The sequence below is a fragment of the Leptinotarsa decemlineata genome, unplaced genomic scaffold, assembly GCF_025532065.1.
Source record: "Leptinotarsa decemlineata unplaced genomic scaffold, Ldec_3_MD MMD2_tig00026330_RagTag_RagTag, whole genome shotgun sequence".
NCBI classification, from domain to species: Eukaryota; Metazoa; Arthropoda; class Insecta; order Coleoptera; family Chrysomelidae; genus Leptinotarsa; species Leptinotarsa decemlineata.
In genome coordinates, this window is record NW_027412690.1 from 10,586,164 (window position 1) to 10,601,611 (window position 15,448).

Below are 15,448 nucleotides of genomic sequence, written 5' to 3' on the forward strand. Positions count from 1 at the left end.
AAACGCCATTTGTTTGGTAGTTTCCTACTCTCCTCCACCTTGTCGACGGCTTGTAAGGTCGTTCAGCCTTTTTTGAAGCCAAATTGCCTGTCGCTCAGGTTTATATCGTCTTCTGAACAGTTTTCCAATCTTTTTCTGATCAGCCCCCCATAATGTTTGCTTATGACGTCCAGCAAGCAAATCGGTCGATAGGAAACACCGCCTCTCCCTTTGGGAATCAGAACAAGTCTCGCTATCTTCCATTTCTCGTAAAATGTCTGTTTCCCCAGCAACCCATTTAAAACTGATATAATCCACTCTGGTGCACATCGGACAACTTCTTTAATGGCCTCGGCTGGTATGCCATCTATACCAGGGGACGTTTCACTCTTGAGTTTCTCAGCAGCTTCGTTAAGTTCGTCTGTGGTGAACATTTCGAATTCAAGGGCTCTTTTTTGCTGGTTTCTCCATCTTTCTCCATTCGGAAATAGAGTCTGGGCTATTTCCAGCTTTCTTTCATCTGGGGTCCGGATTTTCAGTGACATGACGGCTATTTTGTACCCTTCTTCCCAAACATCGTGATCCAGTTGCATCCACTTTTTACTTTTCGAACTGTCCACCAGCTTCCCCAAGCTTTTCCTGGTTTCTTTATAGAGATCGCAGTATGTATTCCCTCGTCTTCGTTTGTGTTGTTCCGTCTTGCCAATCTTGATAGTCTCCTACGGAGGGCGATGCATTCTTCCCGATTCGTCTGGATCTCATCATTCCACCAATACGGATTCTTAGTTCTTTCGCCAGTGCTTTGCTTAAGGCTTGCCTTCAGTATCTCCTTTATGGTCGCCTGGCACCTGGCCTAACCTAACTTAACCTAATGTAACCTAACCTAACCTAACATAACCTAACCTAACCTAGTCAGTTAATGTTTTTTTCAGGCGCAAAGTGGGTGAAGTCTGGTCCATGCTAGACGCTTCTCCGTAGATTTATAATGGAAATTTCAAAGTTTACTAACTAACTTCTTTAGGGTGTCACAGTGCTAAGCTTGTCGGCTACAATCCACTGATATGTCAGATGTTGTCCAAAGACTCTTCCGATGAAGTAAAGCCTGTCCTGCAGAATGAATTGAATGTATACTCATTGACTGGAGTCAATGATCATTTCAAACCTTCCCGTCCTCACAACTTACACACTACAATCAGCTGATGCTTTCTTTGTAAAAACACTGCACTTACTCTCGTCCAAATACGTAAGTGTGATGAATGTAAAATTAACGTTACAAGCGATGAAAGAAAATGAAATATGGATTATTAGAAAATTGAGTAACTAATAACCGGCAATTAAGGAATTAGACAGTAATTTTCAAATCACGTCTCGATTAACTGGTTTCAACAATTTAGATTTCTAGCCTAGCGAGTCGCATGAGACACCTGTGCCAATTCGACTATCCCGGAAGTCTAGTAAGCTATGCAATCGTACATTCTGATGTTGTGATGTTTTTACTGAATATACATTTATAATGATTTCGCTAACTGGATTGGTTCCATGGGCTGACCACAAATGACCTTGATATCACATCAAATATTATGGGAAATCCTTGAGAAGTGTACATAGTCGTCTTCGAAGCGGAATCCATACAAGGTGGTCCATAGTACATGGAAACGTTGAAGGAGTTTATCATTCAAAGTAGTGTTGAATTCAATTCACTCGAAAAATAATAATATCTCCAGTAGGTACGTTTTTACGTTTCGAAATCTCTAACAAAAAAACTTAAGTATAGTAAGAATATTTTGACAATCTGATAGTTTCGTGAAAACTAGTTACAAACTACATCTAGTTAAAAATGATTTATAGATCTGTAAACACTCGTTATTCAATTATGATTTTCTGGCAAGAATTCTATTCTAAATCAAAAAATCATTATTTAATAACCCACCCCACTATCCCCAAAAGTATCCCCCACATAGACAGCTTCCACTTTTCAAGATTTTACGCCACTACCATCATACGAATGAAAATGAACCATGGTAAGTTCCCTGCACATCTGGCAAAAATAGTTATTGATGTGAATCCGTTATGTTGTTGTGACAATTTTTCTTCAGCGGATATAAATCACATCCTATTCACATGTCCCAACTTTCATCGAATGTTTCGTTTCCAACTAATATAACAGTGCTTTTAGCTACACTTAATAAAAATATATTCTAAAAGTCATAATTGAATCTAAAATATCAATATAAAAAGTAGTAACTCGATTGATTCGAAAATTCTGTGGCAAAATAAACTCTGGTTAAAAAAAATCAATAAATTTTAGAGTTCAGTTCAGTCTTGACAAGCGTATTTTGACGTTAATTTCAATGGTATCATTGTGTATCAATGGGGAATGTTCCTCCTGACGAAAATCAAGTAGTTTTCATAAAAGGGCTCTAAAACAACGCATTTCAAACTTATCATTTCAAACTTTTTTTTTCAATTCCCTTAAAAAAGGGATTCGTTTCTGTTTCACCATTTGGCAACATCGGTTATACCTAATAAAGGACAATGAATCTGTTACCTGTATGAGACAAACAAAGATGACATATTTCAGAGGCGTGCTGTTATGTTCACTTATGTTCCAAGTTCCGAAACATTCTGTGATATATGACATTTTTTCTCCTAACCTATCTTCCTCTATATAAATAAATAACAAAACAACTGTTGTTTATGTGGCTTGTGGAGGTGGTATTGAACTATAGTTTTTATTTTGCCTTGATTGTTGATTCATAAAAATAATTTTCCTTCTATAAAGTAGAATATTCAGGTACGCATAAATTATTCCAACTTGATATATTATATGCAAGATAAAATATTCTAGGCGCTGTTGCCAATATCTGAATTAGAAACAAATGCCTTCAAAATTAAATTCCAACTTTTGAAACACCAATTTGAATACTTCTCGAATTGAATTTGAAAAACTCATGGATCAAACTCAACTTTATTTAGTTCAAACTTGCATTTGCTGTAATAACCCAAACTGATTAACATTATCAGTAGTTAGTTTAAGCCGATTTCAGAACCTCCCCCCACCACTTTCAACCTTGAAATGACCTCTACGTCACACGAAGTTGCGAAGGTGACTTTGAGGAGGTGTTATGAGTTTGTCCTTGAACGACCTTGACATGCGTCATACGGCAACGCAGACAAGGTGACTTTGAGGTGCTGTTTTGGGTTTAACCTTGAATGACCTTCATTCTTTTCCCATATTTTCGACAGGGTGACTTTGACTTCCAATGAATTCGAGCCAGTTTGGCACCCACACGATCTAACATAACCAAGGTGACTTTGAACGATTGTTTTGAGTTTGCCCTTGAACGACCTTGATCAACGTCACTCAACGCAGACAAGGTGACTTTGATGAGGCAGTGTTTTGGGTTTGACTTTGAATGACTTTCATTCACTTCCCATATTTTCAACAAGGCTTTCTTGAAGTTTTGAACCTACACAACACAACATAGCCAAGGTGACTTTGAAGGAGTGTTTTGCGTCTGACTTTGAATGACCTGCAACTACGTCACGCGATAAAGACAATATTATTTTGGAGTAGTGTTTTCGGACACCCAGCTTGTGGTGAAGAAGTACCCCCTCTTCTTCAACCACGTTCTATAAATGTTCGGAGGATCACCATTTCACATTCAGTTTGAATAACCCAACGTACTCGAATAGATGAGTGAAAGTAGTGCTGCAAAGTGACAGAGAGTATTACGTCAGGAGTATACACAGCAATCCAGGTGAACATATTTTATATTTGTATACCATAATTCCACTATATTCGAAATGGATCATTTGAAATTTAATATCGAAAAGATCAATTCTGCAATAATTCAACAAACTGTGGCTATGGAGCAGAAGCCTTTAATATCTTTGACTATCGATAAAGGTTATAAAATTGAAAAGATGTCGATGCTATCCACACGATATGGTAAATCCATTCAAGTAGTTTTGTTGGACGAGGAAAATAATACTTCTTTTAAATCATGGCTTCCAAAACGTGTCTCAGAACATTTTACGGAAGAAATGATTCACGAAGTGAATTCATCCAAAGCCAAATTCATTTTTACATATATCGGTCAAAGTTCTCAGGATTATCCTGGTGCTAAAACACGCTCACTAGTCAAATTCGATATTTTAGATTGAATATAACTTCAATATCTTTGTAAATAGTAGAAATATGGTATATTAATGTAAAATATGGATTAGCTCCCGCGCTTCAAACATGATAAAATTTCAAGTGAGTGTTTTTTTGCAGCATAATTTCCAAACTAATGAATGCATTTTGTGTATTTTCAGAGTACAAGCATGTGGATGCAATATTCAGCCGAAGAGTGGCCGGAAGCAGTCAATTTGGATTCTGCAATAAGGAGGTTGGCTTGGGAATTAGCCGACTTGAGTTTTGACGCTCTTCACTCATCAAACTATGATTTAAGTGTATGTTATGATGCTGAAGAGGTACGAAAACTTTTGGAGCTCAGTGAGAAATATGAACTTGGTGTGGCACTGTGCCATAAATATTCGTATGGAAGCGGAAATTTGGATGAGTTCTGTGAGCTAATGATTGAAGCAGACTTGAAGCATTTCCTTCACAGCATATCCGTTTACCTACCACAGAATATCATAGAGAAATATCAATTGGAGCCACAGAATCCCAACCCACAACCGGAAGAATCTTCAAATAACGGTGTTGTGAATATTTGAAATCTATTGTATACATTATAAAATCATGTTTCAATCCATGCTTGTCTATATCTGATTGTTTGGTAAATAAAAGGCAGAAGATAATTATTGAGTGTTTTATTATTTATCAATATCGAATACTCCATGGTGAATTACATGTCAATCTTATTACAATCCAGTCTGAACAGAGCCATTTAGGGCATTATAGGATAAAACAGCATCGTGTAGGATGAGTGCATATACTTTGGTGTTTGCTGGAAACTTCACCTTGCGTGTTTCGAATTCTATTTTGATGTCGACAGTAGATGACTTCATAGCATCGGGTTGGTGAGAGCAGTCGATGATAAATAGTGGATTGTTGCGAAAGCTACCAATATCCATCATGGGCTCACTCATAGCTTTATCGTAGTAGCTGCGTTGGAAGTTTTCATATGCATAGTAGGCTGACGAGTCTAACTTTTTGTCAAAATCTAGATTCCAACGCTCATATGGGTATACTTCAGAGTTTAGAGATAGTCGAATATTATTAATATTCGCATGTATGAATTTCGTCACATCTTTTGATATATTTTCAGATTGGTCGGTGCTTTGAAAGCCGATGATGATGTATCGAGGTCTTTCGAGGCTGTTGGTTGTCTTCACGGCCCAAATATCTGAGGATGTATCACGAAGTGTGGGTAATTCATAAAGGTCCCATATACGATAAGCCACCTTTACTTTTGCATTATTCGCATTTTTATTGATGCGGTTCAATAGCTTCAGTTTCTGACGATCTTCCGGCACGATGTGTCTGATTCTCCATTCTATTTTGTTGATTTCCAAATGAGCATCGACTTCTCCAATAAACGAATTTTTGAATGAGCGTGCAATAATCAAAATGAGCTCTTGCTTGACATTCAATACTCCTCTGTTGTAATCTTCAGCAAAACCCATGAGATACTTCAAGGGTAATTTACCGCTGAATACATTGCTGACGGAATCCAATATATCTTGTTTGTTCACATCAAGACCCCATCCTATTGGTAGTAGGGAATTTGCATGTGTTTGTCCAAATGATATCATCGTTTTCATTGTGGTAGTTATGCCGGGTTTTCGAACAACGGCCACTTGCTCTCCACCCATTTCATAGCGAATTTCGTCGAAGAGGAAGGCGAGGGCGTTATTGGATAGGTAGCACTGCTTCGTGTCATCAGATGGTGTGAACTTCCCCTCGATATAAATGTAACTGTCTGCAATATCGAGTATAAGGTCTTGAAAATTGATTGGAATTCGGATTTCATCTGAATTTTTGTAATATGGTGATCCATACGGTTTATATGTATGCTCGTGAAGGCTGATTAGGGAATGATCAAAGATGGGCTCCTCGAATACCTCCAGCTTATCACTTGTGGTTATGGTCGCCATGTTATTACTATTTTTTATATCGCACCTTCAAGCCAATAGATTTGAGAAAGTGTAAACTACTAGCGCTTAGTCTATATCTTGACCGTTTGGCGGGCATACGTGGAATGAATCGACTTTTAGATTTTCTCTTCTTTAAATGCACATTATCATAGTCTCCACCTGATACATTACGCTGATTCAACTGCTGCCGCTGCTGTAATCGCTGGCTTTTAAAGCACAACCCCATTTTTTAGAAAAAATTATGGTGAAATCAATAGCCTTATCAATTATAATCATCTGCTCAGCGTTATGAAATGATAAATACTGAGTTAAAATTTCTTCAGCTCCTGCTTTATACTGATTTTTTTCACAGATGATCATCGCTCACCATCGTTTTTGCTCAATTGTTTGAATGCTTATCGAGGGTTGTTTTTTCATATCAGATTGCATCGATTTGATATCCTTCTCCATATGTTCACACTTTTTTACAATTTCCACTAATTTCAGCCCAAGCGTAATGAGATCTTCCCTGACTGATGCGGAATATTTTTCTACTCCATCTAATCTCAAATTGATTTTATCAATATCAGAATCTAATTCTCCTCTGATCTTTGAGATGTAAAAACCAACATATTCTCGATTAACACAATCCGTACTCTCTTTAGGCTCGGCTACATTTTTCAAACGTTTATTTTCCATATCAAAGTTTCCATCGGAAGTCAATTTGAAACCAACTCCAGGTTGTCCTCGCAAAACAGTATTTGAAACTGCCTTACTTCTACGACCAAACTTATCGATGCTTCCACCACTCATTTTTGTGATACACTTATGACGGTCGTCGATGTTGTGAATCAACATATGAGAAATGATGATCGTTATATCCTAATCAATTCCAATTTAACTATTATTTTTTCACCATTGAAATTGATTAGATTACCATTATCATCCAATATGCGTAAAGTGATATTGTCGAGGTACTTACGACCGCCAGGCTGGATTGGCATATAAATAATATTTTGCGGTTCCTTGGTGAGTTTGTAACCGGGCTCTACATCAATATCAAATTCAAAGATGCTATGGATTTCATCACCATTTGAATATGCTCCAGCTGTGACATTACAATCCACACGAATAATTCTCACCTTATTGATATTTACGGGCAATGTTGATTCATGAGTTTCATCGATGCCAAACACATCGGCTTCGAACCCTAAAAGTTCGGCAATAGTGTTTTCATGTTTGAGATGGATGTAATATTTCGACCTCATTTCACATTTCAGAGTGTTGTTGTTTGCGTGTAGGAGAAATACTCCATCGATATTCTCCTCAGCTCCATTTTCCAATTGCATTTCTTTGGATTTGATGAATTTTTGAATCACCTTATTGATTTCATCAATTTCATATGCTCCAGGTGGAATTTTTATAATGATAGGAGGTGAGTTAGCTTCTTTAGAATAGGCGATAATATTATTTTTCACATCCACATTGAATATGGAGTTGTAGGAATAGAAACCGTGTAAGCCCAGACCATAATTAGCGCCACTATCCAATTCGATGGGTGGGTAGAAGTTGGCGCTCAACTCGCTAGAGTGTCCCGACAATGAAAACGTGCGTGACATGACTGATGAATTTTCACTGACTCATGTCAATTTATTGCTGGCAGCAGAAATTGTGGAGTAATCGTCGTTTTTTAGGTGGTCTGTCCAGATGATCCATCCCATTATGTGTGACTACATTCACATCATTCACTTTACAATAACAACAGAAAATTTTTCTTGTAGGTGGCCCATCATTCACATCGGAATTATTGCTGTTGCCGCTGGAATCATTCTGATGGTCTTGGCAGTACTGATACTTTAAGACATCAATATCATTTTGTAGATTTTGTGGTAACTTATCCCATACAGATGCAATTTCATGCGATGCACACCCAATCAACACCTCTTTCGGCATATTAGCGAGTTGTTCTTTACTCATTTCTCGTAAAGTGCGTACTCTGGAATATGCGATCAATGAATTACTCATCCTCTTGATACTTTCCCTGTCCTGCGCTGGTGTTATCTCCATGTCTTGCTCTGTAGAAATTCCAAACACAAATGACCACACCATACTGTGTTGAATTGTTGTTTACGCTCATAGTTATATGTGATAATAGTGGTAGGATTTGAACCCCTATGAAAATAGTGAATCAATTCTTTTGGAGGGGGTAAATCACCGAAACTATCGAAATATTTCACAGAAGTGCTGCTTTTTCTGTATGCTACCCAATGCGTCCCTTGACCATGTCGACTATCCAAATTTACTACGGCAGATTCATATCGGAGTGGTCCCGATTTTGGCAAATCGTCACGCATATATACCCCCCGAAAATATGGAATCATCATTTTCTTAGCATGATAGTTGAGGTCGATGTTGGAGAGAGCTCTTTGAGGTAGCAAATCTATGAGTTTTTTGAAATTTGAGGTTTCAAATAGACTCCTAATCCTTTACGGTAAGGCTTCAAATAGATACCGCTTCCTCGTTTACCTAGAGCGATTGCCTCCATATTTTTATTATGTCGATTGGCCTCACTCAATTGTTCCCTACTCGCTTTCGCTGCTTGTACTGCTTTTGTTATGCCAGCTGTAGCACCAGCTAAACTACCTAGCGCCGATAAACCAGCAAAAATTGGAATGAGTGGTAGTATTCCACCAATTTTAGGAATTGGTATGATTCGCGGTGTGCGAATTTTCTTTTTCCCACCCGCAGCCCTCGTATATTTGCGTGCTGCTTTTAGTGCAATTTCAGCTGCTCTTTTAGAATTTTTGACAACAAATTCACTTCCGCCCGCTTTGTGTAGAACATCACGCACTTTCTTAACGATTCCAGAACCAAAAGCTGTCACCTTAGAATCTTTCAATAGTTTTTTTGATTTTTTTTTCTTGGTAGGACCCTTTTTTTTCTGTATTCGTGACTGCTTGGCTGCTAATTCGCAACCCATACCAAATCGTCGTTTTCCCTTCATTATATTCGTAATTAGCCAAGCGGCTCCTTTCTCTCCAATAGATGCGTCTTTTGCCTTGAATCGATTCCAAGCACTTTCTGCAAGCTCTTGATCTGCTCTGTGTCTAGCTGGAAGATTGTTAGGATCCTGTGAATATGCAATATCGTGTTTTCGGCATGCAGAATCCAGTTGATTCACACCCGGATCACCTCTCGCCAATCTTTTCTGCAATTTGGTGCCAGGGCCGCAATACTGATAGCCAGGTAAATGTAATTCGAAAGGTAGACTATTGATGAGGGAATTGACCAATCCCGTACCAGCTTTATTTGAATGCCGCTTAGGAGATCTGCATCGTCTCATAACCCCCATTTAAATAAAGGAATCGATTTGGAGACGTGCTTATATAGTCTCCAACTGTCATACAATGCGCATACTAAAGCAGAAGCACCAATTTTCCATCGATAATTTCGATGAAAAAGTGGGTAGCGGATCTGAAAGCGGTGTGAAACAGCGTCATGGATCCTTACTTCCACTATCCATTCGCGGTCTGATTATCGGACCTTCCAATTGCGGCAAGACAAATGTTATGATTTCTCTACTGACTCACCCTCTAGGATTACGATTTGCAAATGTTTATCTTTATTCAAAGTCCCTTTATCAACCCAAATATGAGTATTTACGTGAAGTATTAGCTCCAATTGAAGGGTTGGGATTTTACACTTTCGCCAATAATGCAACTGAAATAGTAGAGCCTTCGGATGCCAGAACCGATTCAATATTCATTTTCGATGATGTGATGTGTGAGAAACAGGATGTTATACGATCATATTTCAGTATGGGACGTCATAAAAATGTGGATTGCTTCTATCTAGCCCAAACATATTCACGAGTCCCGAAACAATTGATTCGAGATAATGCAAATTTTATTGTGCTGTTCAAACAAGATGATATGAATCTCAATCATATTTTTTCTGACCACGTGTCACCAGATGTGACATACAAGCAATTTAAAGATATGTGTGCGAGATGTTGGGAGAATAAATATGGATTTTTAGTAATTGATAAGGATCGAGAGGTGCTAGATGGACGTTATCGAAAAGGATTTGATGCTTTCATATATCCTTGACGTTCTTGAAACAATTGAATCATTCGAGTGCTAGATAGTGTGGACGACACTTCATTGCACACACATTTGAAGTGAATACATTATGGAGAGAAAAAATGATGATGAAATGTGTTTGAAAAGAAAGTTGATAGAAGCAACAGATGCCGTTCGGAAGAAATTTAATTATATCAAGAATAGTCGCTTAGGTGATCAATCAGCACTCGAAAGAATATATGAGCCAATAATAACTCCTTTGAAAGCAATATCTGCCAATACTGAAGGAGCATCTCAAATAAATCAGGTGATACAGACAACAAAGAGTGCTACACCATTCACCGCCAAAAATATAGTTAAAAGTGAGCTAAAACCGAAATTTGAAGAGGCTTTTTCGAAGGATCTTCAAGCTTCTTTATCGACAACTTCAGATTTAGAATCATCTAATGTGCTTGATAATGGTGATGAGGTACAAAAGCACATACAAAAGTTACTATCAGGAAATCCCTCATACGATACCGTCTTTGGAGTACACATGAACACTGAAACGGGAAATTTACAAATGGGTGTAGCTGATGTGGAGTTCATCAATGAGAAAATTGTGTTCAAGAAAAATGGTAAAACTATTGCCACTTATCAGGGTACCCCAAAACTATATAAATTATTATTCATGAAAGTACCGTCGGGAAATATCCCCTCTTCCGATATGATCACTTATGGTGATATACTCAAATTAACGAAGGCAGCATATAAATACAATGAAAGAAAACAGGGTCTATTATCAAATAATTGGAAGAAATATCGAGAAATAATCCTACCACTATTATCCAATGGAGACCCACTGCAGAACCCCAGTAGAGAAGGTGCCGGCATAATAAAAATACCCACTCAAAAGAAATATATCAGAAATAAGCATATAGATTATGTTTATTGGAATAAACTCGAAGAACTGGTTGATCGCCTTCGATTGCTTTGGAGTTCACGAATGGCTGGTCATACCGGGCACGATAATGAAATATTGGCCATAATTGAGGAGTTACGTGAAGAAGGATTAGTCTATTGACCGTAATATAATGAACACAATGTATGAAGCTGACTCAGTTACTCACAGACGATCTAACTATGCATACCACAATTGATAAATTTGGGCGTAGAAGGGGTGGTGTTGGTAAACCACTTGTTGGAAGATCGGGTGTTGGATTCATTCTCACACCACATGGTGATTATGACATTCAGAATAAGCGGCTACAGAATATTGGTGAACCTGTAGACGATGAAGACTCTGTCACTAAAAGATATGTTGACAATCACATTAAAGAAGCCAAGGAATCAACCCTGAACTATTTCCAAGAATTCATTTCACCAGCGCTACGATACGTCAGAAAAAACATTGATTCAAAAAATACCGAACTGCGAATCATCATTGACAAAAATGCACTCATCACTTCAGCATTAGCTGATCGGTTGAGTAATGTGGAAAAGCGAATTGGTGTTGTAACCGAGTTGGTTGATACTTTTACTGAGCGAGTTATTGAAGTTGAACAGTCAGTCGTTAAACCTGCACGTGAACAGTAGCGAACTGAATCCTCAACTTCATCATTTCGAAGAAGCCATACAGCAGTAGTATGAGTGATGCAAAATGGCAGGTTGTGAAGGAAATACATAAGTCGGCGCGTCGTAATTTTCCCCGTCGAATGACAATAATAAAGGGATTTTATGACTTGTGGCAGATGGATCTGATGGAAATGCAACCATATGCTAAAGAAAATAATGGTTATAGGTACATCCTCATAGTAATCAACTGTTACTCAAAGTATGTATGGTCAAGACCGCTGAGAAATAAAACAGCTGATTCAGTTACTGCAGCTATGGCGAGTGTGTTGAAAGATGCGAAGTATGTCCCAAGGAACTTACAATCTGATCACGGTACCGAGTTTTATAATTCAAAATTTTCATCGCTAATGAGAGAGCACCGTATCAATCATTACTCAACATTTAGTACAAAAAAAGCTGCAATTGCGGAAAGAGTCATCAGGACGTTGAAAAGTTGGCTTCATAGACAATTTTCACTTCAAGGCAATTACAGTTGGTTGAATATTCTTCCTATAATTACCAGTCAATATAACAACAAAGTTCATCGTACCATTGGCATGAAGCCTGCAGACGTAAAACCATCCACAAAATTGACAGTTTATGCAAGATCAAAGAAGCAGCGTGGAAAACGCGAAAAAAAAGAATTTAAAATTGGAGATATGGTGCGAATCAGTAAGTTTAAAGGCGTATTCGAAAAAGGTTATACGGCAAACTTTACAACTGAGCTTTTCAAAGTTGTAAAAGTAAATAGAACGTATCCTATAACTTATGCGCTCGAAGATGTGAACGGACAGCCAATTAAAGGTTCCTTCTATGGTATGGAATTGAATAAAACCCATGATCCCAATACATATTTGGTGGAGCGAGTTTTGAAACGAAAAGGACGTCGTTTATATGTAAAATGGCTCGGATTCTCCGAAAATCACAACTCGTGGATCAATGAAAATTCATTAGTGTAATAGCATTATTATTGTACTTGATGAAAAATAAAGTGGAATGTAATAAATTTGAATTTCATTATACATTTTCTAAAACTGTGGAATCTTTTATTCTTCGCTGTATAAATAGTTTCGAAATACCAAAAATTATACAAGTAATATTGTAGCAATGGATTTATTTATTTTATAAATCAACATACACTAAAATGATTTACATGAACAAAATGGAGTTTAAATCAACAGGTCTGCCCAGGGCCTATCTGGGTGTATGTCGATGTACGATTACCATGGATTCCTCGTCTCCTGATCTGCACCTCTCGTGAATTCGACTGGGCTGCCATATGCCCCTCTCTTAATCGTATAGAGCGAGAAGTGGGAGTAGTGTGGGGGGCGCTACTACGACCACAACCGAATCATATAAAAGTCGAGTCCCGATCCTGAACCTCACTCAGTATATGAGAGCATATCGAGATGAATTCCGAAAAAATTGCCGCTGTATTAGCTAGGATATCACTTGATGATGAGAATAATTGGACGGATGAAGAGTCATTGAATGGGGATGAAATGGCTCCCAACATAGAGGGAATTGTAGAAGAGGAAGTTGAAATTATTGGAGGCGAGGCAAATATTGTAGTCGACGAAGATGCTAATGATTTGGAGCACGAGGAGATTGTTGAAGGGGATGTCATCGAGGATGACCTGAGTGATGAAGGTATTGTGGCTGATTCATCTGAAGATGATGGCGCCTTAATGATCGGCGTCCGATGGCTCAACGTCACCGACACATTAGAAGATCGACTGGATCTGTATTGTGTGACAGATGCCCACGTAAATATCAGAACGATCGATGGCGGTATCCAGAAGTTATGTTGGTGCTGTTTTCGATTTTACTCGATACGTAACAATAACGGTGGCTGGTATCAACATGTAAACACCCATGATACGGTCTCTATGATGCAGCTGGGTCAGTATTGGTGTGAGGCATGTGAAAGGCCGCTCACAAATTTCACAAGAGTATCAGCATGCATAATATGCAATAGTGTCAAACCTGTGACACACTAACCGTGGGCCTTCTGGTCAAAAAAAAAAACAGCCCTTTTCAGGGCTACATTATTCATACAAACAGTAGTAGTAGTAGTACACCGGGGAATATCGTCTCGCGACATGAGATTCTTCTTCTCAGGTCTGAAAGTTGGAAAATTTCCACTTAGTAGTAGAATATGAAACTGGTTTACAGCTGAAAATATACATTTTCATTGAATAACTAGTATATTTTCGATTTTACAAGGAAAAAAGTTATGACGAAAGTTGTATGAAATTGGATTTTTTACAATTGAGAATGAATATCAACTACACCCTGCCCCAAATATCATGATCCGCGTAGCAAATTACACGGCTGCCACTGAAATAATGAAGCAGCAACCGCGAATCAACGGCTGTGACAGAATAAATAAATTGATCCACGGATTAATCGCCACTGTCGCGGGCCCGCGAATAGTAAGCGGATCCATGATAATCCGCGGAATAGATGAAAGTTTACGATGTAGGTGAGAAATTAAATACACTCTGTTTTAAAGTTATGACGCGGTTTCAACCGCGGATCCGCGACTGCGGCGGAATGAATCACGACTCAATCCGTTGAATGAATCATAATTCGCGGGATGAAGATAGGAAACAGATGTGGTCCGCTTCGCTCCGCTTCGCTCCGCTCTGCTTCAAAAATTTTTCGACACGCGAATTGAATTAATTCGTGACCGCCGTTGAAATTATTCTGCGGATTAAATCGCGGATTCGCGGTCACGGTCGCGGATCCGCGGATAATTCGCAGATAAAACCGCGGATCCGCGGCCATGGCCGCGGATTCGCGGTTTTATCCGCGGATTATCCGCGGATTCGCGGCCGCGGCCGCGAATCCGCGATTTAATCCGCGGATTATTTTAATTCGCGGCCGCGAATTAATTTAATTCGCGGGTCGAAAAATTTTTTGACCCTGCGGGTCAACCGCTCAGTTAACAATACCTTAGAAGTTGAGGATATGTAGTTTATTCCCAGATATCATAGCTTGAAGCCCAACCGCTCAATTGCAGGTGCCTTAGAAGTTGGAGATATAAAGATTACTCCTAACTTGAGATTACTACTCAGATTCTATCATCACGCATTAGTATTATCACTCTCAGATATCATCCGTCACATATATATAAAGTGAAATACACTATAATTGCAAGTCTATCTTCTCTATGAACCATCATCAATTGGTTCTCTTTGCAGGCAACTCAGGAGGAAAATTTTGCTTTGATCAGCTAACCACATAAATGTGCGTTCTACTATAATTGAAAGGTGAATACCTGATAGGTATTTCATTTCAAACAGACTAATTTGTAGTTATGTCAGCATAATAGTTGGAAAAAAACAGGAGCAGAATTTTTTTTGTCAGAATTTATTTTTTAAATTAGAAAAAACAAACAAACAAATTATTATTATTTTCATTACATTTTCAAATACAGATATAACATTTCGAAATCAATTTTAAACTATAAATATAATTTATTCTACATATTGAATATGACTAGAACATGATTGGATTGGAAGTATAAATGCTGCCACAACCCGTATATAGCAACCAGAGTATATATTTTCAAATAAAGCAAAATATTTACAACAATTTTGAATAGGCTTCAGTATGTATACTTCAAGAGAATGAGCGATGAAGATAGGATGACCATCGTCTGTGTGATTGTACAATTATTTGTGAATGATGAGATTTAGGGA

General features: G+C 38.2%; 1 protein-coding gene across 1 annotated transcript; it reads left to right on the forward strand.

Annotated features, from left to right (window-relative positions):
• The first annotated feature begins 4,098 nt into the window (after nt 1-4,098).
• Nucleotides 4,099-10,133, forward strand: LOC141485671 (uncharacterized). Its single transcript, XM_074182843.1, has 2 exons — nt 4,099-4,240; nt 4,300-10,133. Exons 1-2 carry the CDS (start codon nt 4,226-4,228, stop codon nt 4,702-4,704), a joined length of 420 nt encoding a protein of 139 aa, XP_074038944.1. The 5' UTR covers nt 4,099-4,225; the 3' UTR covers nt 4,705-10,133.
• Nucleotides 10,134-15,448: the final 5,315 nt, after the last annotated feature.